Raw genomic sequence first — 27,290 nt, 5'->3', positions numbered from 1 at the left:
TCTATTTGATATAATCAAAAGTTTAAGCTTACTTTTATAAAATTGCTCTTACAGTCTGCAAAAAATAATAAGCTGGATCCAATTCGAAATTTAAGGAACAACGCAATCATCAACATTAACTGAAATAGATAATTTTAGCTTGTACGTCCATTATACATAAAACGCGCACGCGAAAACATATTCAGCACTTGGGCACACTCATATGCGCAGTCGTAAAAGGTCTTACGGGCACGCGTAAACGCCTATGCGCATGTGTCAACGCGGCGCATGCGCAGAAAGTTTTTAGTTTTGAGGTCCGGATTATAGATCATTCCGAATTATGGGTGTCCGAATTAACGACTTTTGACTGTATCAGAAAGCTTACTTCCACTGGTTAATTACTGCTCATTTTGGCTGTCTGAACTCCAGTAATTCCATTAATTGTTTATAAACTGAATTCTGTGTTTACATCTGTGAATTATATTTTTCTGAAAAGGATTTTCAACTAGTATACTTTGTTGATGTTAAAGATTAATATGTAGTCCATTATTTACTTAATCTGTTATTTGTTATAAAAATTTTTGAAACATGTACATACACATTGGTTATCTTTAGAGAAATGTTTTTTAGAATACTCCACCAATGGAACTCACATCTTACATTTTTTTAAGGAAGAAGTAAATACTTTTAGAATATAGATTAAAAAAAAAAAAAAAAAACTGATGAAAGTTATGAAATACCTTAAGTAAATAGAGATGTGATTACTCTTTCTGTTAAAAATAGGTATCAGAAAAAGTAATTTCTGCAGCTGTGAGTTATTTAAAATTCTCAAAATAATACTACAAATTATAAGTAGTATAAAGTTGATACAGTTCTCTCCAAATTTAAAAAAAAATAATAATAATAATAATAATTTGCTCTACAAGGGAAATATTTTCCGATTACTGTAGGTTTATCCTGTGTAAATTTTTAACAAAAAAATTTATGTTTTTGTCTTTAGACCTTATCAAAGCTTTTTACTTTTTTGTACTCCATTTAGCCATCATTCAGTGTTCTTAACACAGTTCTACAGTGCAGAATTTCATTAATTCATGTTTTGCAATTAATAATTAGTGATCTGTTTAAAGACATTTTACCAAAGTTTGTAAAACCAACCTTTGTTTTCTCTTATATATGTCTTGTTTTATGCTAAAACAGAAAATCAGAAGGTGCAAATTTAGTAATGGGGGCTGCAACTAAAGAAGTAGGTGAAGAACTTTCAGAGGAAAACAGAAATAAGTTTTATTTCCAAGTGAGAAGCGACTTTTGTGAGTATGTGATTACATACTACATAAATTTCCAGTCAACAATGAAGTGATTTTGTATGCTAAAGTTGCAGATGCTTCTGCTCTAAAAAAATGCATAATTTTCTGATATAAGACATTTTTTTAATAGATTTCCAGTTTTATTTCATTTAGCTTTGAAAGACAATGATACTGATATTGCAGCTGATTGTGAAACTGAAAAGTGTTGGTGGAATCTTCAAGTTCACTGAAGGTTCTGGAATATTGTTAGCTATCCTGATAATTACCCCATAGTGTGAGAGGATTTTCAGTGTTGTTACTAAACAAGGACTAAATGTGGATCCTGTATTAGTAATGACACTTTGGCAAAACAGGCCTATGTGGCAATTGCTATGGACAAAATTTCGAAGTTTCTTTCTTAATAAAAACAAAATTTCCTAATGTTCTTAGGATTTGTATGAAAATTTATTAAAGTATTATTTTTCTATTAAAAGGAACAAATAATAAAAATGTTTTTTTTAGATGTAAATGTTTTTGTACTATTTCAGTTTAAGAATTAGTAACTAGACTTTTAGATATTAATTAGTTACTATTTAAAGTTAATTCATTATTAAAAGATATATTTTCTTTTTATATATTGTTATCATTTACAAAATCATTTTGTTTATAAGAAAATAAACTTTCCAGATTTTTGAGTGTCCTAGGTTGGTTAAGTATGCTATGATGTTCAGTATTGACCATTTAAGTTACAATTATTTTTTCTCTGAATTGTAGTGCTTTGATTTCATGTTGAATCTTTATGAATTTAAAAATTTAACTAAAACTATTGAAAAAAAAATTATCAACATGCTATCTGAAGTGAACAACCCACTGCTCGAAGAAATGGTATTTAAAATTTTATGGATCCCCCGTTCAGTTTCATATTAGTGGAAGGAAAGAGGAGAGTAAGTTATTTTATTTAAGAACAATGTCCCAGCTCACTGACATAAAACTGTTTTAAAGATAAAATATGGTAATTTTAATTTAACAAAGAAAAACAGGCTTTACAACTGAATAGATTTAAATGACAAAATGGAGCAAGATCAGGTCAACCAAACAAGAATATCAGAACTTAGTGTCATCAATGATGTCCTCAACTAAGAAAAAAAAATTCTTGAAATATAAGCCTTTTCAAGGGACCATGAAATCTGTCCCTGATTAAAAGGTGCTCTGAACTAAGAGGTATCCCTAAAGCATAGGTTTTTCACAAGATGAAATCTTATTCATAAAGCACTGAAAATGCATGTTTTTGCTGTGCATGTTAAGACAAGAATATGTACATACTTTATCATAGTTTATGGCTGTAATTGCTTCATTAATTTCTGTTTTGTGTGATTAATAGTTCAAGGCAGTACAAATAAAATAAATATGTAAAACTTTTAATACATATTTAGTGATTCAAAAGTCAAACAACAAAAATGAGCGTTATATTTTCAAATTTTCACAGGACTAGTTTCGATGGACATATTTAGTGGTTTACAGATCAAATTCAAAGGATATTTGATATCCCATTGCCAGAGTTAAGGAGTGCTAAGTTTTTTTCCTCTTAAATATATCCAAAAAGAGGGTGGTGAGCAAAAAAAAAAAAAAAGAGAAGCTGTGCTTTAGAAGTGGAATGCAGTATTTTATGTTTTTGTTTCTTGCTTTATGTTTCTAAAATATTTCTGTAGTACTTATTTATCTTTTTTTTTATTTTATTGGTAGGGTATATTGATCTGTCTAAAAGAAGAGTATCTCCTGAAGATATTGAGAAGTGTGAAGAAAAATTTGCAAAAGCTAGAGCTGTATGTATAATTTTGTCTATTCTTATACTCTGTTCCTTTACAGTACTTCAAGGCCACTGTTAGCCCTCTTTGCAGTGGTAACACATACCCTCATCACCACACAGCACTTATCTTCTCCACCTCATTTGAGACTAGTTCAAATCAAGCCTTCATTCATGCACATTTCTTGAAACAAAGCACCTAAACATCAATGGAGCAGGGGAGGTAATTAGGCAACTGAAATTGTTTGCTGCAGCTGTTGTTTCCACAGTTATAAGTTATAAGGTAATCCATGCAGCAAAAAATGACCCTGAAATTTGTATTGTAAAATAACAGACTATATGAAAATTGAAATCTTTTTTTAATTTTGATGTGATTTTTTATAGCAAATTTGAATTGCATTTTTGATGTAACAGCAAATGTGATTTTAAACTAGGTCAATAGTATCCTACGCCATGTGGCTGAAATATTAAAATATGAAACAGATGATGAACTTGAAGAATTGTACAGAAAGACAGCTTGGTATTTTGATGAAAAATGTAAAAAGCAAGCTAGTTCTTATGATATATTTAAACATGCTGTCAAGTAAGTATTTTTTTATTTTATTGCTGCTTTGTTAATATGCTTTAATGTACAGGCTTGAGTTTTTTATTTAAATGTAGTTTTTCAAATATTTTTTGGTTATTGAAATATTAAACTTAATTTGGAAATAAATACAGAGGCTGTTCGCACATTTTTTTTTTTTTTTTTAGATGCTTTTCATTGTGTTTAGACAAATATTTTACTTAAAATGTTTGTGTTTTAAATGTTCTGTTTGATAATTCGTACTCTCCACTAACTTTCTCCAGTGTAATTTCCAAGACAAGCCTTTTGTATTGGAAGATGTACTTGGTATTCCATTCCTGATCAACAGCTTTCCAAAGTCGAAGGAAGGTTATAGATCGCCTTTGAACAGTCTGGTTTTTAAAAGTCCAAGAGTGCAAAAATCTATGGGTGATACATTAAGAGGTTTTTTAGGGATATGCATGAATGGTTTGGCCTAGATACCCATTTCTTGTTTCCTTTTGTTTTTTCAGGAAATTAATAGTGGATTTTGGCGTTTTTCTGCTTGCTTTATTTTGATTCAATTGTGGTAATAGTGAAGAGGAGCGCGCCTTGCGCCTGCGAAGTTGCCGATGAATTTGGCAAACCTATGGAGAAGTGCAGAGAGAACAAAGATCAGCTGTCAAGGAGTAGCGAATAAATAATATCACTACTCCTGGTCCTGAAATAAAAATGAATAAAGTTTTGCTTAATGCAGCGAGAATATTTAATGTGATATGCACCTTGATTTCTACATTGGTGACATCTGAACTTTGCTAAATCAGGCCTTATGAAAAGTTTGCAAATACTTTCGTGTTTGACGACTTGCCATTTCAAGATTTCCAAACCAGAAGTTATAGATTACATTGATTTTCATCCTCTGAATCACAGACAAGTAGTAATTATAGATTTTTTTTTCTACTTATCGTTCATATTTCATTTAGTTTAATTTTTACTTTTGACTTAAACCTTTCACAATGTCTGATGTACAATGCCATACAAATTCCGGTTTATAACCGATCAAACCCAGCAGTATGGTTTATAATGTGTGAAAGTATGTTTGCTCTTTCTACCTTTTAAACTTGTCCCAGAATCAATTAATAATTATAATTATGTAATTTCTCATCTTCCTCGAGCAGGGTTCGTATGACCCCTTAATAGTCCTTAAGTTTCTGGTCATTAAAAGTCCGGCCAAAATTGGCAGAAGGTCCTTAATTTTAATTATCTGAAATTTCTGTCTGTTTTTATGACTCCCATTTTTAGTGTGAATTAACATTTTGGAGGAATATTTTTGGCGATTCTGTGACAAATATGAATATCTTTTGAATGGTTTCATGAGTTATAATTTGTTCCTATTTTTTATATAAATGGTGGGATACTCGAGTTTTTGAGCAAGAAGTGAAACATAAGCATTTCAAAATTATTTCATTTTTTCTAATGAAGAGCTCTTGAAAACCTTTTTCCTTTTGGGGATGTGAATTCTTTTATTAAAAGGTTCTAAATTTGGCGACTTACCAACATTTTGGTGATTTTAAGATCAGTTTCTATAGAAAATTTTTATTTCCGAGATCTGGAAATTTTTTTATGATATTTTTTAGAACATTTAACATTGATAAATCTCATTTAAATAATGGTAATATTTTGGAATTTTATTTAAGAAATAACATTAAAATAAAGCATTTTTATTTTTGGCTGTCATGTTATAAAATTCCATTTTCGCCACTTATTATACAATATTTTGAATGTGAAAAATAAGCAAGGTATAATGCTATAAAGCACCATTTACGAAACATTTCTTAGCAAAAGCAAAATAGCTATGTAATTAATTAAAAATGTATTTTTAATTTTTTCATGGTAAGTTTTTCCATTGTCTCAGAATATGCGTCAGTTTTCTCCAGAGCTTAAATTGGCCCGAGCCCTACTTTGGTACTTCTTAGTTTTATAAATCATAATTCTACCCAGGGCCCTAAATAAGAGAGCTGTGACACTTCTTTTCTGTTATGAACACTTTTCTGTAGCTGAGCAAAATTTCATTAGAAATTACATCTCAAAAATTTTATTTTTAGTAATAAAATTATATTAAAAATTGCTTATTGAATTTTAATTTATCTCTTCATATTTTGTTAAATTTTAACTTCCACTATTTAATTATTTTAAGCATTAATTATGGAATTATTTTATTAATTATTTAATTATTAATGATTTTATTAGTCATTTATTTATTTATGTACCTCTTTCCTGACGGTGTTCCACAGGGCTCTGACACATATAATTTTAGAATATTTTTTTTTCCTGGTTTTCTTTATAAAATTAATTTTACACTTTTTTCCTGTGATTCCCCCCGCCAAATTATTTCTGGCTTTATGCTGTTGCAGAATTGCTGGGGGTAATTTTTCTTTATGATTTTACACATTGCACCTTGGAAAGTTTAGAAAGATATGAAAGTTCTAGAATATTCCAGAAAAATATGACAAAATGAAAAATGTCTCCATAGTATTAACACGTAATTTCTTACTTTTTGGAGAATGTCTGGAAGAACAATGAAAGCATTATAGTTGAATGTTTTACTTCTGATACCAGAATCTTTTTCTTCACATTTTTATCTTCCCTTTATTTTCTCTACTTTTCACTAGACTCAAGCATAGAAAATATCAAAAATGCTTCTAATCTTATCATATGGACAGGCGGTATAGAAATTTTTTTACTTGAAATTGAAAACTGACAATTTAAGAGATTCATCTACACTGACTACCAATAAGTATTTGGACACTTGTGATAGAAAAGAAAAACTAACTTTATTCAAAATCAATAGTTGGTAGAGCCTCCACGAGAGGTATTTACAGCGTGGACTCTCCGGGGCATACTTTCCACAGGTCTTTGTATGACAGCAAGTGGTATTTTTTTCCACTCGGCTTGGAGAAGACATAGAAGTTCCTTCACCGATTTTGCAAGGGTAGTGCACCCCTGAATTCGGCGATGCAACTCGTCCCAGAGGTTCTCGATAGGGTTCAGGTCTGGACTCTGGGCGGGCCAGTCCATTCGATGAACTCCATTGGCACCATACGAAGCCTTGGTTAACGTCGAAACATGACAACTGGCATTATCTTCCTGAAAGTAACAGGGGTCCAACCCGTAAAACTGCCACAACGTAGGAAGCACATTGTCATCCAAAATAGTGCAGTAGGCATCGGAGTTGAGCTTAGCATGAATGGGGACCAAGGGTTCCAGCCCATACCAGGAGAAACACCCCCAGACCATAATTCCACCTTCGCCGAACTTGACTGTTGGCACAATGCATTCTGGCAGGAGACGTTCTCCAGGTAGATGCCAGGCCCAGACCCTGCCATCCGAACGGTAAAGGGTGAACCTTGATTCGTCACTCCAAAGAACCCGTTTCCACTGATCTACGGTCCAATTTCGATGTGCTTTGCACCACATTAACCGAGGAGCGCGGTTGGACTTTGTGATCAAAGGCTTATGGGCAGCAGCACGACCATGAAAACCAAGCAGATGTGCTTCCTTGCGGATGGTATTCATTGAAACAATACTCCTGGAAGCCTATTGAAACTCCTCGCGGATGAGGGCTATTGGTTGGGTGCGGTTCTTCCGAATTTCTCTGAACAGCACTCGTCGGTCTCTATCCCCCAGTTTCGTTGGTCTGCCGACTCTGGGCATATTCTGACAATCACCCCTCACCTTCCTCTTCTTAATCACATAGGCCACTGTCGATATTGGGTACTTCAGATCGCTAGATATGTCCCTTAAGGATCGGCCACATTTGTGATACCCGATAATTATACCTTTCTCGAAATCAGAGAGCTCCGAACTGCGCGGCATCTTGCATGTGACTAAAGGCGATGCTGTTTCCTACACGATGTATACCGACGGAGTCCGTGCCGTACCTTGGGACCGCAGATATCATCATTTGCATAAGTGTCCAAATACTTATTGGTAGTCAGTGTATGTCTTAATGCATCATACACTCAGCTGGCATTTGAGTTTGTCATAATGATAAAGTTACTGAGCCAGCTTAAAATGAAATTAAGTTGTATAGTCTTTGACCACTAGTCATATTTTTAGTTTGAATTTGATTCTTCTTGTTTAATTACATCTTCATGAGCTGTAATTGATTTTGTTAGCTTAAGAACATGGCTCTATGTTCTAAGTTATTTTTAAATAAGAAGCTTATTTAAACCTTTGTCTGACATTGTAGTTACTTTCAGACATAGCAATAATTTGCTTCACATCTTAAAGGGTGTTTTGCACTATTTAACTTTTACCAGACCAAATAAACCCTCATAGATATATTGCAGAGAGGTTGACAGGTTAGGAGATAAAACATGCAGAAACTAGTGAGGATATTTTTTTGCATATTGAGACAAATTTCTAATTGTTAGAAAAGATGCTTAAGGAGAAGGAAATCGATATAAATTAGCCAAATGTCTGGGAAGGCTTCAAATTACCAATATTGTTAAAAAAATAAAATTTAATAGTAGCTTTGTAAATCCATAATGACTAAGGTTATCTAATACCTAATTTAATTACTTATAACTGCTTACCCTTAAAAATTATCTCTGCATATTAAAGCAAGTTATTGCCTTTCATTAACCCTTACCATGGTCACAAGATAAAACTAAAAAATGTAAGAATTATGTAAAACTTTTTCTTTGCATGTAGTGAGACTTAATGAAAAACAACTTATCACCTCTGGTGCTTTATTGGCTTATTAGAACCTTAAGGCAGCGGTTCTCAACCTTTAGACTAACATGCACCATCTAAACAAAAATTGAAAACCTTTAGCACCACCACTCTTGAACAAAGATCAGATTGCATAAATTTATAAGTGTTAGAGAAAAAACTCAATCAAGGTGTTGGGGTTTTAATTTTGAATTCAATAGCCAAAAATGCTTTGCTTCTTTGCATACCACCTGTTTAGAACCCCTGTCTGAAGGTATATTATCTGAGTCAACCCCTGGAACTCTACACCATGCTAAGACACTAACTGCGCCAGATGGAACACAGGTAACTTTCAGAACTTGCCAACCGTGCCTACATCAGACCTTTCAGGTTTGTTCTGATCAGCAGGTCTCTCTCTAGGCAACGGTGACAACAGCCAGTCTTGTTATGAATCATGCTGATTATGATTTTACTTCTCATTTTAACCTATGCCACTTGACAGAAAATCTGCTTACTAGTTACTAAACCTCTAGACTGAGTGAGTATGTGACAAAATGAGACATTATGAGACTGAGTGAGTATGTAGCAAAATGAGACATAAAAAAATAAGAAAAAAGAAAATAAACATAAAGCTAAATGTTAGTAAAACATAAATAAAATGTTACTTATCTTCTTTCAAATATGTCCAATTATTACAAGTGTAAAATATTTAATGCAACTTTCATAAACTTTATTTTATTCTCAAACTTATTAATAATAATGTTAATCAAGTTATGTTTTATAATAATGCATCCTACTTACGAATCTATATTTTATTTTTAGGATGGCGTTACAAAAGTGAAGTAATTTCCATGTGCAGAAATGTGTGCAAACCCTGTTCACATATTGCATCATTAGTTTAGGATTTATTTATGAAACCAGACCTTATTGATCCTTATACAAAGCTCAAAACTGAGTTAATAAACCTATCAGGAGAATCTAATTAACAAGAAATTCATCAATTATTATCTGGAAAGGAATTAGGCACTCAAAAACCTTCTGATTTGCTTAGGAATATGAAACATCAGATGGAATCATTAAATATCCTTTCCCGATGACTTAATGTTAAAATTATTCCTTTAGTGTTTGCCTTTGACCATTTGGTCTATTTTGGCAGCAGTTTCCAGTTGAACTTTAGACAAAGCTACAGTAATTGCCTACAGTAATGTTAGAAGTAAATCCAGCCCCAGGGACATGTTCCATTTCTTGAATAATATGATCAATCTTTTGAGGATAAATTATTTAAAGAAATAGAAAAACAAACTCTTATGCAGATGTCTCAAGAATCATGGGAACCTATAGCATTTTTCTCAATGATACTCAATAAACAGAAATGGCCCGCATTTGACAGGAAATTATTTTTAATTTATTCTACGATTAAGAAATTATGACACATGTTAGAGGGCAGAAATTTTCAAATTTACACGGATCAGGAACCATTAATATACGCTTTTGAGCAGAATCCCCTACAAATGTTAACCTCAAATACGGCATTTAGATTTTTTTCTTAATATTTTACTGATATTAGGCATATGCAAGGTTCTAAAAATGCTGCTGCTGATTGAAAGTGATTCCATAATAAAATATCCATTTTGGGATTTAAAAAAAATTTCCAAGCTCAACAGCATGATCCAGAGGTAAAAAATCTTCTAAAAAACAATATGTAATCTTTAAAGGTGGAACTCAAGCCATTTCAATACTTCGATGGTAATATTGTTTGTGACATCTCTACAGGCATTCCTCATCCGTCTGTTGTAATTTCCTTTCACAATCTCAACTTTTATCATCTGCATAATCTATCACATTCAGTAATTGCAGCTACTGTACAGCATTCGTTATATACGACCTGATATGAAACATCATATCAAGCACAGGATACAATCCTATGAATCTTGCCAGAGATTTAAAATAACTAGGTATATTAAAGCACCACTGGGTACATTCTGTCTTCCTGATGCACATTTTTCAAAAATCCCCATGGACATTGTTTACCCGTTACTGCCATCTGAAGGCAACATGTACCTGTTGACTCTGATAGATATATTTTTCAGATTGCATCTCCGATATGAAAATGGAAACTATTTTACAGATATGTTTTCAATTCATAGATTTCTCTTTTTGGCTGCCTATCAGTCATAAAAACAGACCAAAGTTCTCAAATGAGATCTGCAACATTTGCAAAATTTACATGCATTTTGGGTATAAACAGAATCACAATGAAAAATTGTCATCCAATGTCAAATGTCATTATTAGGCGATTTCATCAACATTTAAAATCCTTTCCCAAGGCTCACAAGACCAATAACTGGACTGAAACACTCCTAGTTGTTCTATTTGGTATTCTACAGGCATCTTGTACAGAGCTGGTGTATGGCACAACTTTCAGGCTGCCTATTCATTTGATAACACCATCTGAGATATCTCTATGTGACACTTAATTCATCACTAATCTCCAGCATAGAATGCATCAACTAAACCCAATAGCAACATTGGCACGTTGTCAAGATAAGTACTATGTAAGTTCTACCTAAAAACCGTGTATGCATGTATACTTACATATTGATCGAGCAAAGCCACCACTGTGCCAGCCATACTCAGGCCTGCACAAGGTCCTCACCAGAATGGACAAAACTTTCACAGTTGAAGTAAACAGCTTTAAGTCTACAGACCATGTAAAACCAGCCTGTTTGCTTTCATACTCCAATTTGTCTAAACTAAAATCAAATGGAGACTTAAAGATGGTTCAACAGAATAAATAAATCTGCTAATGAACTTTCTAAGATGAAAACAAGATTGGAAAGGCATGTCATTTCTCAAAGAAACTTGCTTGTTACATTACAATTTAATTTTTTTTTTTTTTAAATTTGCCTTGTCACATATTTATTAATATTTCAGTTTATGTATGTGCATTATTATCTTGTCATATGTTGAATTGCATTTTGATTTCTTCTAATTTTATATCCTAATTTTGCTTTGGGGGGGCGAGACTTCACAGTATATGAAATATTTCCTAATCTGATGTCATTCCTTTAAATTGCTATCGAAGGAACTGGGGAGAAAGTCTGTACTGATAACAATAAGAAGTAAGCATTGTGCCTTGGTTGCTGCCGATAAATATGGCAAACCTAAGGAGATTTTGGAGAAGCAGAGAGGGAAAATAGAGACCAGCTGTCGAGGATTAGTGCTTGTATCTTGTCCTAAAATAAAAATGAATTTTTGTTGTGTATGTCTGGTTAAAGTTTTGTTTAATGCAGCGAGAATATTTAATATGATATGAACAAGGAGGATCGGTGGATACCAGTTTCATATTTGAAAATTAGGCATAAAATATGTTCCTGTTAATATATGGAATTGATCTTAACATTTTTCTCCACTCTCTTTATTTTTAATTTGCCATTATATGAAAATTCAGCAGCAATAATAAAACTCTTTAAAAAACTTTCTTTAGATTCTTTGAACCATGTTTTAAGATTCTTTTCATCTCTGATGATAAATAAATAGATCACTTTTTATTGCAGTCATTTAAATGCACCCAAGATTGTGACAACAATAGATAAATTTCCATTTTTGTCCTGATAAACCATTCTCTCAAAAAGCATTCTGCAGCACGTGCATTCAGTGGTATGTCTTAGTAAAAAATGGTGCACATTATGTTTCCCCCCCCCCTTCAACTTTTTAAGATTCAAATCCGCATTATTCAAATTATTTATAGTTGACACAGAGCATTTTAATGATTTTGCAACTTTCAAAATGTTCAATTTTTCTTTCGATAGATATTTGGAACAATTTTTTCACTTGAAGCCAAACTTTTCAAACAAGACATTTCCTTTCTTGTTGAGATTATTACCGATCATACCTTTATATATCGAAAAACCATGGCTTTTACAGTGTTTTTTAATTGCTAGATACGAATAATTTTCTTTGGAAAGAGCAGAGCCTTCCATCCATAGTTCCTTAAAAGTGCCATTTTGCATGAAAACAAAACTGTTAAGTAGCAGATGATAGTTTATACTTTCAAAAATATAGTTGCAGATAAAACAAAAATTTCCAAGCAGACAATTCTTTTTCATACAGCAAAGCAAAATCATCTAAAAAATGTGCAAACAGTCTCTGTATAAAACTTGCTGCTGTATGCATAATAAACAATTGAATGTTGAGCAGGTATACAGTGTGATGAAAATTATGAGAATGCATCCTCATTTTTCTTTTTCTTCCCCCTCCAGATTATTCCCCCATGTCAGTTCATTGGTAGGGTAGGGTATTGGTTGCTTTTTATTCTTCCATAGTAACATTTTTCAGAATCATCACTAATATTAAGCATTTCAGTTCATCGTAGGTATAAATTATTTTGAAGTGCAAGCTTTGTGCAGGGCTGTCAGATTTTTCAAAACTTACCTAATTGTACCATTTTTAAAAGAATCTCATTTTGTAAATGTGATACATTAGTTCAAGAAAATCATTATTCATTAAACAATTTTCATAATGTTATAAATATAGAATTGTTAAGAATATATTTATATCTTTAAAGTAAGTGCCTTGTTATTGAACCTAGTGGATTCACTTTTCTCATCAGTTTTCATGCTTGGGTTTTTATGAATAGCATATTCCTTAAGAGTATAAATATTTCTTCAAAAGTAATTTCACTGCTGGATGTACAGTTTGTTAATATAAAATACTTGGTATTAATTTAGAAGTGAAACAACAAAAATCAGCATTATATTTTCAAATTTTCACAGGACTAGTTTCGATGGTTTTACCGAACCATCATCCTCAGCTGCAAAAGTGCAAATGAACAAAGTAAGATATAATGATAAGATTAGAAAACCTAGACAGGAGATAAGCTACTGGCGCCATCTCTTGATGAAACCAGAACTAAAACATAATTCCTTTAAAGGCTGAAGGCAAAGATGGAATTACTTTCGTTAACTAGAACAGAAAGATTTTTTTGAATGTCAAATGCCTCTAGAAAATCTAGTTCACCAATGGAAGATGTTTTTTGAATAATTTTGGCAGCAGAAAAACTTAAAGTATGATTTTCAGACCAGCAATGTTGAGCAACAGAAGACTTCTGTGTTTCCTTTTTTCTAACATATACCTCATGTTCCTTAACGCAAAATTGTAAGGCTCTCTTAGTTTGGCCAATGTAAATTAAACCACACTGGCAAAGAATTGTGTAAATATTTCAGGAATTGATATCCGGAATAGGGTCCTTAAGTATTTTATTGATGGGAGAATAATTAAAATTTTGCATTAAGGAACATGAGGCATATGTTAGAAAAAAGGAAACACAGAAGTCTTCTGTCACTCAACATTGTTGGTCCGAAAAAATCGCACTTTCAATTTTTCTGCTGCCAGAATTATTCAAAAAACATCTTCCATTAGTGAACTAGATTTTCTAGAACCATTTCACATTCAAAAAAATCTTTCTGTTCTAGTTAATGACCCTAATTCTAATCCATCTTTGCCTTCTTATCTTATCTTATCATTATATCTTACTTCATTCATTTGTGCTTTTGCAGCTGAGGATGATGGCGGTTCGGTAAAATCATCGAAACTAGTCCTGTGAAAATTTGAAAATATAACACTAATGTTTTTGTTTGACTTCTAAATTAATATTTGTCCGGCATGTTGTTGTATTTTAATTAAAAATACTTGAATAAATGGTGTTCCTTTTTTTACAAAAGAATTCTTTGCTGTGTCAAAAAATTGCCACATTATTTAGTCATTTTTGTCTTGTACTGACATAATTATCTTTATATATTATATAATTTTATTTAAGAAATATAATACTTTTGTATTCAGTAAATCTTGATAAGGTAGTTTTTAAGCTACGAGTTTGTTTAGATGAGCTGTTAATATGAGAACAATCCAAATTTTATATAAAAATTGTAAAGGGAATTTGTAAACGAAACTCGGAAAAAGTGTGACCTATAATTTAAAGAATTCTCTAATCCATGTACCTCTTGGCCATTACTTGTTCAAATTATTGAAATTCTCCTATATAAGGCCAGCTAAAAATATTTGTTTCATCATTTTTTATTTATTTTTAATGAAGCCCTTTCTCTTTCTCGAAAACAAAACAGCACAAGTTGGAGTTTTACCACTTTTCCTCTGAATTGTTAAGCAAAAATTCATTAAAATTCCAAGTTTATTAGGGTGAAATTATGACACCAAAGATAATTTTTTTTTTAATTTGTTTTGTTTTCTGTAATTGAAATCGTGACGTAAAGGATGATGTTTTTCATTTCATTAGTCACTGCTGTTTTTCAAAGCTTCATATGAAAGTGGCAGTGTAAAACAACATTAATGTTAGAAATTAATAAGGTTTATTATGGGGATTTAGTTAAGCAGAACTAGATTTATAGCAGATGGGTATTAGGAATGCTTTGTTTTCAGTGTGAAGTGTATCAATATTCTCATAATCACTAATAAAATTCTAAGTAATACAGTTAAGCAGCAATAAGTGTCACAGCATGGAAAATTGAGTACATAAAAAAAAAAGTATTGTTCAACTGAATGATGAAAGGAACACAGGAGGAAAGTCATTATTCTATTAAATTTTGGAAAATAATCATGCTTCATTTCCATCATCATCCTATTTTAACCACACTTCTAACAATATTGTGAGTTTTTTTTTTTTTTTTTTTTTCCCAATTCAGATCTTTAATATCAAATCATAAATATCATATGTGATTTGATAGATTACAACATTTAATCAAAGTTTAATGTCATTTGAAAGAATTAATGGGATTTTGCTGGTAGAAAAAGAAGCAAATTGGTCTTCTTCTTCTTCTCTCTCTCTCTCTCTCTCTTTTTTTTTTTTTTTTTTTTTTTTTTTTTTTTTCCGATATTTTTTTTTTTTTTTATTTTAGTTCTGCCTAGTATTTTTTATTTAAAAAAAAAGGCTGCCATTAATTATCATTATTAAATAACAGTATTGAACTTCATTGATAGTTATGTTCCTACATAAAATTCAAAATCATTTAAAACCAAAGTTACTTCTCTCATTTAAGTATCTTAGTAATTTTGCATTTTAGTAACTAGCTCACATTAAACTTTAATTATCATTATGTAGTGATCCCACTATTTTGGATGAATGTGGCCTAGATCCTCAGACAAAAGAAACCTTATTATCTAATATAAAGCGAAGATTGACGCCCCAAGCTGTAAGAATACGTGCAGGTATGTTTTTACCTTATGTAAAATTTTTATTTACAGAATTGCTTACATAATACATAAAATCTTTTGCATAATTCATAAAATGTGAAGAGATAAATTATTGTTGACCAAGATTTTCATTGTTACAATGAGTGGGGGATTATTGGAAACAGGATAGTTAATATGAGTGTCATGGTTTTATAAAATATTACTTTGCTTTTTATATTTTCTTAAATGTTAAAATTGCGTTGTTTTGAAATTACGTTGTCTCATTATTGTATACTGACAAGAATCCATTTCTTAGCTTATGCTGAAAAATAAAATTATTTAAATATTAAATGCAGTTTTACATGTAAGAACTATGTAGCATATTGCTTTTAAAATCGACTGCTTTCAAGGAAAAAATTTAAGTAATATTGTTACAAATTTTATACATAGTTAGATAATGTTAGTGTAATTATACATGAAATTGTTTTATTTTCTGTATAATGTAAGATGAAAAGCTGAGAGAAGTGATCCTGTGTCAGAAAAATAAGAATACAGGGACAAGTTTATTTAACATTGAGCAAATGGCTATCTCACTAATTTAGAGAGATATTGCCAAACTGGCGGTGGCTTTGCCGACTAATTTTTGTCACCAAATTTGGTGGTGCCAAGCTTGGAGACATTGTAGTCCCATCCCTGTATAGCTGTAATGGATACTGTAATTGACACTTTGTGTAACTGTAACTGTATTCAGTCTTCATATGCCTTCTGGTAATTTTGAGGAGCAAAAATTACTAGAAACATTTCGGCAACTAGGTGAACATATAAGACTGGAGAGAGCATCAGTTTCTCAGCTGTAGTAGTTGTTAATTCATTATAAGTTTGGAGTGCCAAGATATGTTTGGGTTAGCTTGGCTCTTTAGATATGCTTTGTATTTTGTTGTGTTTAGCATTCTTAACAGTTTCGTGTGAACTATTGATTATACTGAGTGATATTGCAAAGAGTTTTTTTTTTTTTTTTTTTTTTTTTTTTTTCTATGTTTCAGAACTGTGGATTTCTTTGTATAAAAATTTTTTTATCAAGATGTCATTGGCTCTGCATGCATTCAGTATTTATGAACCCATACGCATGCAACAGTTGTTGGTGTCAGAAGTGGGTTTGAATGCCAGTGACAATAGCGATGGAGGAGGGAATAAGACAGCTCGTGGCAGTCTTTGCTTCATTCAGAGAACAAGATAAAAACAGGACAAGAATTTGTTAAAGAAAAATGAAGGCAAGCTAAGAAAAGATGGAAGGGTCCATCAACTCTGATAAAGAAGAGATGAAGGTGGGCCAAGAAAAGATGGAAGGGACAGTCAAGTCCATTAAAGAGGGGATGAAAGGTGGTCAAAAAGAAATGACAGCAGGTCAAGGGGAAATGAAAAAAGAAATTACTGCCTTAGTAGAAAATAAATTTAAAGTTATGGAAGGCAGAATAAATGAAATTGAAAACAGAGTTGAAGAAAGAGTTTCTGCTGTCGTCAAAGAAGTTTACACCACAAAGAAATTCATAGCGATTGCAGGAAGCAATTCTGATGGTTTTAAAATCTTTGCCCATGTCTTCTGTCCCCCTCTAAAGCTCTCCATATATGATAGTACAACATCCTAGCAGATGTATAATAGTCGGTTTTTCTCTAGTGGTAGGCACAAATTGCATGCGATTCCAAAGTCAGGCTTGCAATCTCCCCGCTTCTTTGAGCAGGCGCAGCAGATGTCCTTCAAACTCTGCCCGAAAAGCAGAAGCTAGACTTCAAAACTATTCAGCACACTGGAAGTGCACTTTTGCAAGAAGTGTGCAAAAAATTATAGCAGGCTTCACTTAAAATCTTACCAACAGAAGCCCACAGAATCACGCCAGGAGCTTGCCATGAATGTAGAAAGGCTGTCTCATCTTGCCTTTTCGAACTGCCTGTGCAAAACAAGGGAAATTCTGTCCCTGCTACTGCAGGACAGAATTTCCGCTTCATCGATGACATCCAGGATCCTGAGATACAGAAAGCCCTGTGAATGGTGGGTATCAAGGATTTAAAAAGCACTCTGGTGTACGCTAGGGAATTCAACGTAACCCAGCAAGCAACCCATAGCCCCAACCAAGCAGAACTGCTCAGGAGCCAGGGAATCAAGTGACTGCTCATCTTGACAAGTCAATGCCTTGAGATGGAATAAGAATGCAACAGACTAACCCTATAGTGCAGGAAATGCGGTGGTGAAGGCCACGTACAAAGAAGTTACAGAACACCCCAGAGCATGGAAGCAAAGACCTCTCCCAACCAGAAGGAGGGAAACTAATTACTATCCATCTCATGGGGCGGAGGGTGCCAGATAATGAGAAGCCCCATTTTAAAGCGCTTCAGATTTCAGCAGTAAATGTTAGCAGTAATGGACTCTTCATCATGGGATATATCAATGAAGTTCCTTGCAAATATGACCATCAATACAAGAGCCAGTGTTACCATCATCTCAAAAGAGTTGGCTCGACAATTGGAAGGTAAACTTATTTTTACAATGCCCTGTGTAACTCTCTAGACTGTGTCCAGAAATAAAATCAACATTGATAGAAAATTAAACATAACATCATGTTAAACATAACCTACCATTACAAGGCTATTTGAATTTTGCCTTGAACTTTAAAAATAAGGAACTGCATTCTGCCTCTTAGGACATAATCTTATTCGGAATTAATGATAAGGGAGTTAAATCTGTCCAACAAAGTTGAGATGATATCACTATACCAGCAAAAACAGAAATATCCGGTATGGCATAATAGAATGTTCCCAAAACTGTAGCATCGCGCGATGAATACTAGTAGCCTCAACACTCATCGACTTATCGAGAACAGTTATTCCGGTGAGAGATGCTAATGTCAGTGATAAAGTTAAAATCATTAGGAATGGTGAAGTGGTTGCAGCATGCGGTCCAGTGACCTGTGTTTAATAACCCAATAGTCCATCAGTCTCTGTGTCTCTGAGACCTTAGTATCGAAGTTGTTGCAAAATGCACCTAAGCGATAAAGAGAGGAGTGCTAGCAAATGTGCCATTCAAGAATGTTCAGATGTTTTCTCCTGCTTGTCTTCTGACAGGTTGAACCAGTCTGACACAACAAAGAATTGTTATAGGGGTGCTTCCAAGATGTCTACTAGTTGCTAAATAGGAAGAGATAGGAAAACTTCTGAAAGATGTGCAAGAAAGTAACGTTAGCAAACATTCAGCTCCTTTGGGCCTCTCCCAAATGTCAGGAAGAAAAATGTTTCAACTAGATTTTTGTGTTGACTATCGTTGGTTGAACAAGCTTATGAAGAAAGGCAGCTATCCTCTTCTAGAAATGACAACATTCTGGACACTGTTTCTCAAAGCAAGTGGTTTGTGATGCTTGATTTAAAGAGTGGATATTGGCAGTTAGAGATACATCCTGATGTCCGAGAAAAGATGGCTTTTACTACCGGACAAGGGCTTTGGCAGTTCAAGATGATGCCCTTTGTTATGTAATGCACCGGCAACATTCAATTGCCTCATGGAAACCGTTCTGAAGACCATTTAGAAAATATTAGGAAGGTACTTCAGATATTGCAGAAAGCAAATCTAAAATTAAGTCTCGCCAAATGTAAATTTTTCAGACAAGAAGTGACATGTCATCTCTGCTCAAGGTGTCTGTACGGATCCAAGCAAAAGTGTCAGCAGTGAAAGACTGAAGATGTCCCAAAAATGATGGCTTTTCTTCCATCACAGAAACCCTTCACAAACAGCCAGAGAGCAAGCAAAGGTTCTTGTAGGCAGGAGAATGTGAGAGTGCATTTAACAAACTGAAAGAGGCTTTAACACCTGCAAACAACCCTCAGCTTAACAAGCAATTTATTCTTGACGTAGGTGCTAGGAATGAGAGTCTCATTGCTCTTTTGTCCCAACAAATAAATGGTCAAGAATGGTTCATAACATACTGGAAGTGCCTATCTAAACCATAGAGAAATTGCTGTGTCACCAGGAAAGAGTTGCTTGTGGTAGTTAAAGTCTTGGAACAGTTCATCATTATCTCTATGCGTCCGAACAGATCATGCATTGTTGACCTGGCTCTTAAATTTTAAGAATCCTGAAGGGTAAATAGCCAGTTGGATACAGAGACCTGTGGAGAGAAAGAAGAAGTTGTGAAAGACCAGACGAAGGATAATAAATCTAAACCCATAATTGACTTAATGGAATATTCAACTAAAAAACCTGCATGGTAGGGCATTTCACTCGATGGTCAAGTAACAAAACAGTATTGGACTCCAGTATTGGACTCTCTGAGACTTACCCTATATTCAAACAGGCATTTTGTACTGGAGGTTCAAATCAGGTGATAGGAAGGCATTTTAAGATCCTTTAAAGAAGTACATGGCAATCCAACAGGAGACCATTTTGGTATAATGAAGACTTTGCATAGAGTTCGAGAGCACTTCTACTAGAGTAATGCAAAGATTTTTTTTTAAATTATTTTATTTTTAGTAGTAGCAGATGAACATACGATTTATTGTCTAGAGCAGTGTTGACGAACCTATGGTACGCATGCCACGGTCGGCACGGAGAGCCTCATTAGCCAGCACATGACTAAAATATTACTTCCTTAATCAATAATCACATTAAAATGATACTATGTAATTTAAATAAGTGTTTTAGTCTGCTCTTGAACATTTCACTTACTTATTGCATAATGCCATTGGCATATGGCCTAAGCCTAGATATAAGATTTTCATATTGTTACGTTTTTTTTTCTGACACCAGTTGTTATGTTATTTTCTTCCTTTACATTCGTACGGTATTGTAGATTTGGAGTGAATAATGACGATGCTACTTGATGAAATAGTGAAACACACTTTATTTAGCCAATATTAATCAGGACAGCTCCAAAGTCATGTTTTACAGTCGTCGAAGATCTACTATACACTCGCTAGAACAATCAAATCGCTGCAAAGCACCAGAGTACAGCTCCCAACTCTGCTTGATCGTTCTCGGAACTCCACATACTCTCGAGACTCTCCACACTACAACTCAACGACGCACAGAACACAGCTCCCGACTCTTCGGTTCAGTTGTTCCCAGAGCTCAACACACTCTCTCGACAATGCACTAACCGTGAGACACTAATCGATGCACTCAGCACTTGCTGGCCGGCTGTCAACTCGATTGTCTCCGCACGGACTAACTAGATGAGACACACTCACTAACTGACTGCGGACCACCATTTACCAAGGTTTATATAGCTTTAAAATGCAAAAGTATATGCTTATGTAGAAATATGTGGTTCATAATAAACTTTCTTAACATAATTTGTGGACCTTAAAAAAACATGTCACATGCAGTAAAATATTCAACATATTAAAAACTAAACTGCATACTTTTTGCTGCATATCTGATTTGAAGATGATTTGGATGACTAATATTATTCTTTCTGTTCCTTTCTGGCATATTTTTCTTAGGAACTTGTTGAATTTTGTACCACATGATTTAGAATTCGCTTTCAAGTTTAAATATCTTGTTGACACCTGTAAACGACTTTTTTCTGGAAACTAAATGTTTTTTACAGTTGAAATAATCCTTTGTACTAGATGTGATGTACTTAGCAGTAAAACTGGTTAACTAGATGTATGATCAATCTCATTTAAATACGTTGGACATTCTTCAATTTTAGACTAAATCCTGGACATCTGGTGACCCTACTGAAGCCTCAGTTTGATACTGCAGGAGAGAAGAATTCATATTTATAGCTAGCCTTGTTTTAGAAGCTCAGTAAGCATAATAAATGACCCAAATAGAGAATCACTGGGATGTGTGAAACATGAAAGAAGGACAATGAATGTTGCTTACAGCAAAAATGTTTAGTCTGATGTAACTGATGTAAAGAATATTTAAAATATATTTTTAAATGTGTTACCACTATATGGCCAAGTGCAAATATTTACTGTATTGAACATCCATACCTTATATGCAGCAGCAGGTGTAGAAAATAATAGCAAAACAGCAAACATTCTTTTGATTAAATAAACAGTTGTGGTATGTGAGTTTTAGACATGGTTTAATTCTTTATTGTACCAAATAATATGGTTACCAGAATTTATTTACTCTTATCACAATTTAATTTTAAATAACATGGCTTAAAATATTTTGTATTTTTTTATTCCAGATATAGAAGTTGCTTGTTATGGCTATGAAGGAATAGATGCTGTAAAGAATGCTCTAAGAGCTGGGATAAATTGCTCGACTGAAGAAATGCCTATTAAAGTAATATTACTAACTAATATGACTTTTTAAGAAGTTTTTAATTCCTTTGCATAAAAGTATTGAAAATATTTCAGATCAACAATTTTCTCCATTTATAAATATACAATAGTTTTATTGTTTTTATTTTTAGTATTGTAATTAATTCAAAAAAATATTTGCATGTGTTTAATTTCATCATTGCACTGCTGTTAAATAATAACCAAGCTTTGTTGGGTGCAACATTTGCTTTTTAATTCATTAGAAACTTTATCATATGCCTGAAAATTTAAAAAAAAAAAAAAAAAATTCATTATTTGTTTAAAAAATGTATAACTGGAATGACATAGATACTGATATTAAGAACTAATATGCTATAAAAATAAACTCCCCTTTTTTTTATTTAAGAACTATTGTTAATAATGTTTATTATTTTTTAAGAAATAAATACCTGAATAAATAATTTGTTTTTCATATTATCTATGTCACATTTAAACAATACAAATATTTAGGCCTTACTGGAATCCCCTGGCTCTATTGATATTATTTGTGAAGTTATTCCAGTTTTAAGCATTTCAATTTGATATACATACTAATAACAACACAGCACTTTAAATATTCTCTTTTCTTGAATGGGTTATACTAAGAAAGCTGTGTGTGTGTAATGCTGAAATATTTTTTTCCTACAGTGTAAGCATAAGCTGTTCAGAATTAACCTGGGGCATGGGGATATTTAGAAGTTATTAAATCAGTCTGAAGATTTACATATTGAAAATTATTTCTTTATAAAGTTTTTTATCTAATTATTTCAAATAATAAATGTTTATGCATCTGTATTGACAGTTTCAGATTGCAGAAGTTTTGAATGTAGACTATATATTCAATATGTGCAATACGTTATTAAATTACTATTGAAATTTCATTACAGATAAATTTAATAGCTCCACCTTTATATGTGTGTACGACTACAACTATGGAGAAAGCTGATGGATTAAAAGCATTACAAGATGCAATAAATAAAATTGAAACTATGATTAAAGCTTCAGATGGAGTTTTTAATATCCTTACAGCTGTAAGTGTTGTGTTTTAATACATTTCATTAGCTTTACAATTTTTAAAGTGGTATACTTCTAAAGTAAGTGACTCTTTACTATTTATATTAATTGTGATTGTTTTAAATTTGATACAGTTGCCTTGTGTCTCTATGAATCTCAAATGACAAGATTAAATACTTCTTCAAACTATTGTTTCGTCATTATTAACTGTTTTTAATTAGTCCACTTTGTTAATGGAATTTCTTGTATTTTTCATGTTTCACTGTCCTTAATAATATGCATTCTAGAAGTATTTAATCATTTGTTTGACTATTCTTTTCTTTAATGTTGGCTTATTTTCTTGATTCATTCTTATTTTTTCTCACACATTGGTGTTCTTCGTCATTCAGTGTTTTACATTGTGACACTTGGTTATTCTTGCAAGCTATTGTAAATGCTGAATGAAATTCAGCTCTGGCTTTGATTATTATTATTAAACTGCCTCTTCCAAATTGATCTCTTTGTGACTAGAAGTCAAATTAATAGTTGGGGAACTAGGGTCTGATTATAACAAGGGTAAGTATTAACAGAGACATTATGCAGTCTTCCTCCCCCTCTTTTTTTAATCAGGATTTTCACTAAACATAATTTTTATGCTAGTCTCTATTAAGTAAGCACACTCAATGCCCTGCTGAAACAGATGAGAATTTGCATGCATGTTTTCTGTCTTAGCTAGTTAATGGGAGAATAATTTTGCCAAGCTTGTGAAGCATGAATACAAAAATAAACAACACAATATGTAATAATAATACTCACATGTTGTTTCCTAAAAACATTTTAAAGAATCCTTATTATTTTATCGTGTGTATTTGTTTTACCATTTCATGGGCATAAACCAAGAACACATAAACATCTGCCCAAGAATACATAAACTAATAGCAGTGACGAACGATATTCTGGAACCGCTAAACCAATTTCTGACATGGAGGCCCTTCTTTTTGCAATTTTTAACATTGCACCTCCAACTGGTTTCATTGTTAACATAAAGTTTCATATTGTGGTCATTTTTTGCATACTCATTTGTCAGGTAAAAGACCTTTCTTGAAAAAATGATATGGCATCCACATCATTACTTGGTAAATTAAAGACTGTTAATGTCATATTCACAAAAAAAAAAAAAAAAAGAAGTGAATGTATTTTTAATTAGCAATGGGAATTTGAAAGCCTCATCGAAAATGAATATTAGAACATGTGTCGAGAACAAAAATGGAACACTCTTTTAATATACAATTATGTAGTAAAGTATAAGAACATGCAACTGGTGCTAGTATACGATCCCGTGGCTAGGTATAAGAAGACACAGCCAGATTTTGGAAAGACATCTAGGTTGATTGGAGATTTAGTCTGGGGGGGGGGGCACTATAGCAAGGAAGTACCAAAATATTTTGTAAATTTTGATTTAAAAATTACTTTTTCAATTTAGTTTTCTTTCCCAAAATATACAAATTGATTTCAAGGAATATAGCTCTCCTTAAGGCTTCACCTCAGGAACGGTCTCAATGCAAAAGAAAATCTGCCATCCTAACTGTCTCATCCGATAAAGAAGCATTGAAAAAAGAATATGAAGAGTAACTTAACAAAAAAAGAAAAATGTAAAGAACAGGTTAAAGAAAAAAAAATCAAAAAACGCAGATTAACCGAACTAAAACAAAAAAGGTGTATTGCTTAACTTGCCAAAGTGCTTAATGCAACTCTGATAAAGAAGAGTGGATGCAGTGCTTAATTTGCAAAATGTGAGCACACATTAAAAGTATGAAAAGAAATAATTGATCATTTGTTTGAGTCTGAAATTTTGAAGAGGACTGACTTTTATGTTGATTGCTTAAATAATTTTATCTTTGTTTTACAAAAAACCACTTGATATCATTCATTGTCACTATGTCAAGTATTTGTAATCGCCAAATGTTTTTTAAATATTGTCATTTTTATTCTTGCAACTTGTCCCATGTCTGTTACATCAGATGAATAATTTGAGTAAAATATTTTTTGAGCTAAAATCAACAAACTTGGCAAAAGTTTACTTTGTGAATGTGATGAACGGATAATTAAAAAACACAGTTATAATAAAGAAATCATTTATGCATTTAAAAATATAAATGTTTTTCTAAAAATTGTAACAACTAGCCCCCAGCTCACATACTGAACATTAAATAATTATACTGTTTATCAACTACCTGAAAAATTAAAGAAATGAAAAACCAAAAACCTTAAATTATAATTCATATTAATTCAGAAAAGTTAGCTTAATACTATTTTTAAATGTGAAAGTAACACAGGAATAATTAAGAAGTAAATTTATAAAATTTCCACTAATATTCCAGTTTTTTTTTTTTTTTTTTTTTTTTTAATTAGGTTGTCTATAATAAGTTTTTAGGTAACTTTGAGTTGTCTGAGGTACTTTCTTGTATATTTTCACTTATAATGCTTACTTTTGATGTTTTGTTTCTGGGTTAAAACACTTTTGCCAAAAAAATGTGAGCAGGGAAACTGAATGTGACTAGATCAAAAAGATTTCTAAATAATCAACAAAAATCTGACTTAATCTTAATAAAATGAAGAACTACATCACTAAAACAAATTCACAATCAAGTAGTGTAGGGGATAATTAAACAAGCAGTTGAATTTAAACATTTCTAAAATAGGTTGAGATGGGTTTAGTTGGCATGATACAGGAACTTCACTCATGAATAATTAATCAAATGATAGTATAATTAAACCAGTTAAGCTTAAAATAGATTTAAGAAAAGAATGATATGATTTAAAATAACTTATTCTGGAATAGCAAAACTTATTTGACTTTTGAAAACAAGTGCTAAAGTTATAATTAACAATTTGGGCTAGTTAAGAAAGATAATTAGTAATTACGCAATTCTGTCAATTGGTCTGAGAAGTACCCCATAAAATTATTGTTAAATTAATCCTCAATTCATTAAGGATAACTACGTATTTTCTTTTTATAATTTCAAGTACTTCATTTAAAAAAAAAAAAAAAATCTGTTCTCTTTCATATGCTTTTTGATAGAGGAAAGTGAAATTTTCCGTCTATGGATCTCTTCAGTTTGGTAAGGTATGGGGAGAGAATATTATTTCCATGACTGAAATTCGCAACACACTTGATAGGTGAAGAGAAAAAATGAAAATAATTATTGCAGATGACTTTGTATTTATTTCTCTTAAATGATTAGGTAAAAGGTTTCATGTCGTCTTGCATATGTGGAACATCACGTTAGCACTTATATATATGCTTAGTGTAAAATAATCCTTATTCATTTCAGTATGTTCATGTGTTCACCTCTAAACAGTTCCACTCTTTTTCATTTAATTTTATTTAAAAGTTCTGGAGAAAGCAGTGGCTTTTTGGCACACCAGTATATAGATATACTCAATCTATTTGTTAAGATGCTAAACAATAGCCACTTCATTGAATGTTAGTGCTAGAAAACAGTCACACTATGTGCATCAACTTTTTATGTATTCTGATGTAAAATGTTATAACATTATGATGTAACTCATCAAATTAATGTTTTAAAACCTTATAAAAAAACAGACACGCACACCCCTCTTTTTTTTTCTTCCACTTTTTCTGTTGTAATTTCAAACTTTTATAGTTGCTTGATTTTGTATTTATTTTATATTTTACAAGTCTTGAATTAGAAGTTTAGTCCTCCATTTCTCCATAACAGTATCTGATTAAATAGAAATATAATCAATGCCAATATATTGTCAGTATTAGAAGATTTATTGCATTGTATCGATAACATTTGGGAATTAAAAATGATAAATATAATCCCATTCTTAAAAAGGGGTGTATGAGATAAAATTTGCATAAAGTTTTCAAAAAGAAAGTATATGAATATTTTCCTGTATTTTTTTTATATCTTAATATTTTCTTAATTGCAGCCTAAAGTTGTTACAGATCTGGATGAAGCTGAACTTGCAAGACAGTTTGATAAACTTGAAATGGAAAATGCAGAAGTATCAGGTGATAGTGACATTGATGCTGAGGAATCAGATGAGGATAAAAAAGCAGATGCTGAATGATATATATATCATAATATATTAAAAGGCATTTGGAGAAATTGTTTAAAGCATGAAATCCATAAATGGCTGGTTTTAAGGCCTTGGATTACAGCAGAAAAAAACAATCTGAACAATTGTAAACATAATGTAAAATAAATTATTTTTAAATAAATATTATATGATACAAGATAAAAATATGTTAGTTTGTTATCCAGAATGTATATTTTGATTTTCCCTTAAGAGCCTATTAAATTCAGAAAATATTAAGCCACAGTCTTTTCTCAAAATGCACTTTTGTAGAACCAGTTTTAAATGTTCTGCATATATGAATTTAGATAGACAATGACTGAAGCTGTCCTTTGGTATTATATGTAATGATAGGTTTCTTCTTCATGTCTGAGTC

General features: G+C 32.2%; 1 protein-coding gene across 2 annotated transcripts in view; it reads left to right on the top strand.

The window, feature by feature from the left end:
* Positions 1 to 27,082, top strand: part of eIF2alpha (eukaryotic translation initiation factor 2 subunit alpha) — a 50,743-nt gene extending 23,661 nt beyond the window's left edge. For both annotated transcript variants that reach the window (XM_035371730.1, XM_035371731.1), the window contains exons 3-8: positions 3,006 to 3,085; positions 3,501 to 3,649; positions 15,438 to 15,544; positions 21,700 to 21,797; positions 22,702 to 22,845; positions 26,768 to 27,082. In XM_035371730.1, coding sequence (XP_035227621.1) covers positions 3,006 to 3,085; positions 3,501 to 3,649; positions 15,438 to 15,544; positions 21,700 to 21,797; positions 22,702 to 22,845; positions 26,768 to 26,908 — 719 coding nt within the window. In that variant the 3' untranslated portion in view covers positions 26,909 to 27,082. The remainder of the gene's footprint in view (positions 1 to 3,005; positions 3,086 to 3,500; positions 3,650 to 15,437; positions 15,545 to 21,699; positions 21,798 to 22,701; positions 22,846 to 26,767) is intronic.
* Positions 27,083 to 27,290: the final 208 nt, after the last annotated feature.

Source organism: Stegodyphus dumicola, chromosome 2 (genome assembly GCF_044657685.1).
Source record: "Stegodyphus dumicola isolate Sdum_Otavi_A_Nest chromosome 2, ASM4465768v1".
Taxonomy (NCBI): Eukaryota; Metazoa; Arthropoda; class Arachnida; order Araneae; family Eresidae; genus Stegodyphus; species Stegodyphus dumicola.
The sequence above is the reverse complement of the archived record's forward strand: the minus strand, read 5'-3'. Positions and strand labels throughout refer to the sequence as shown.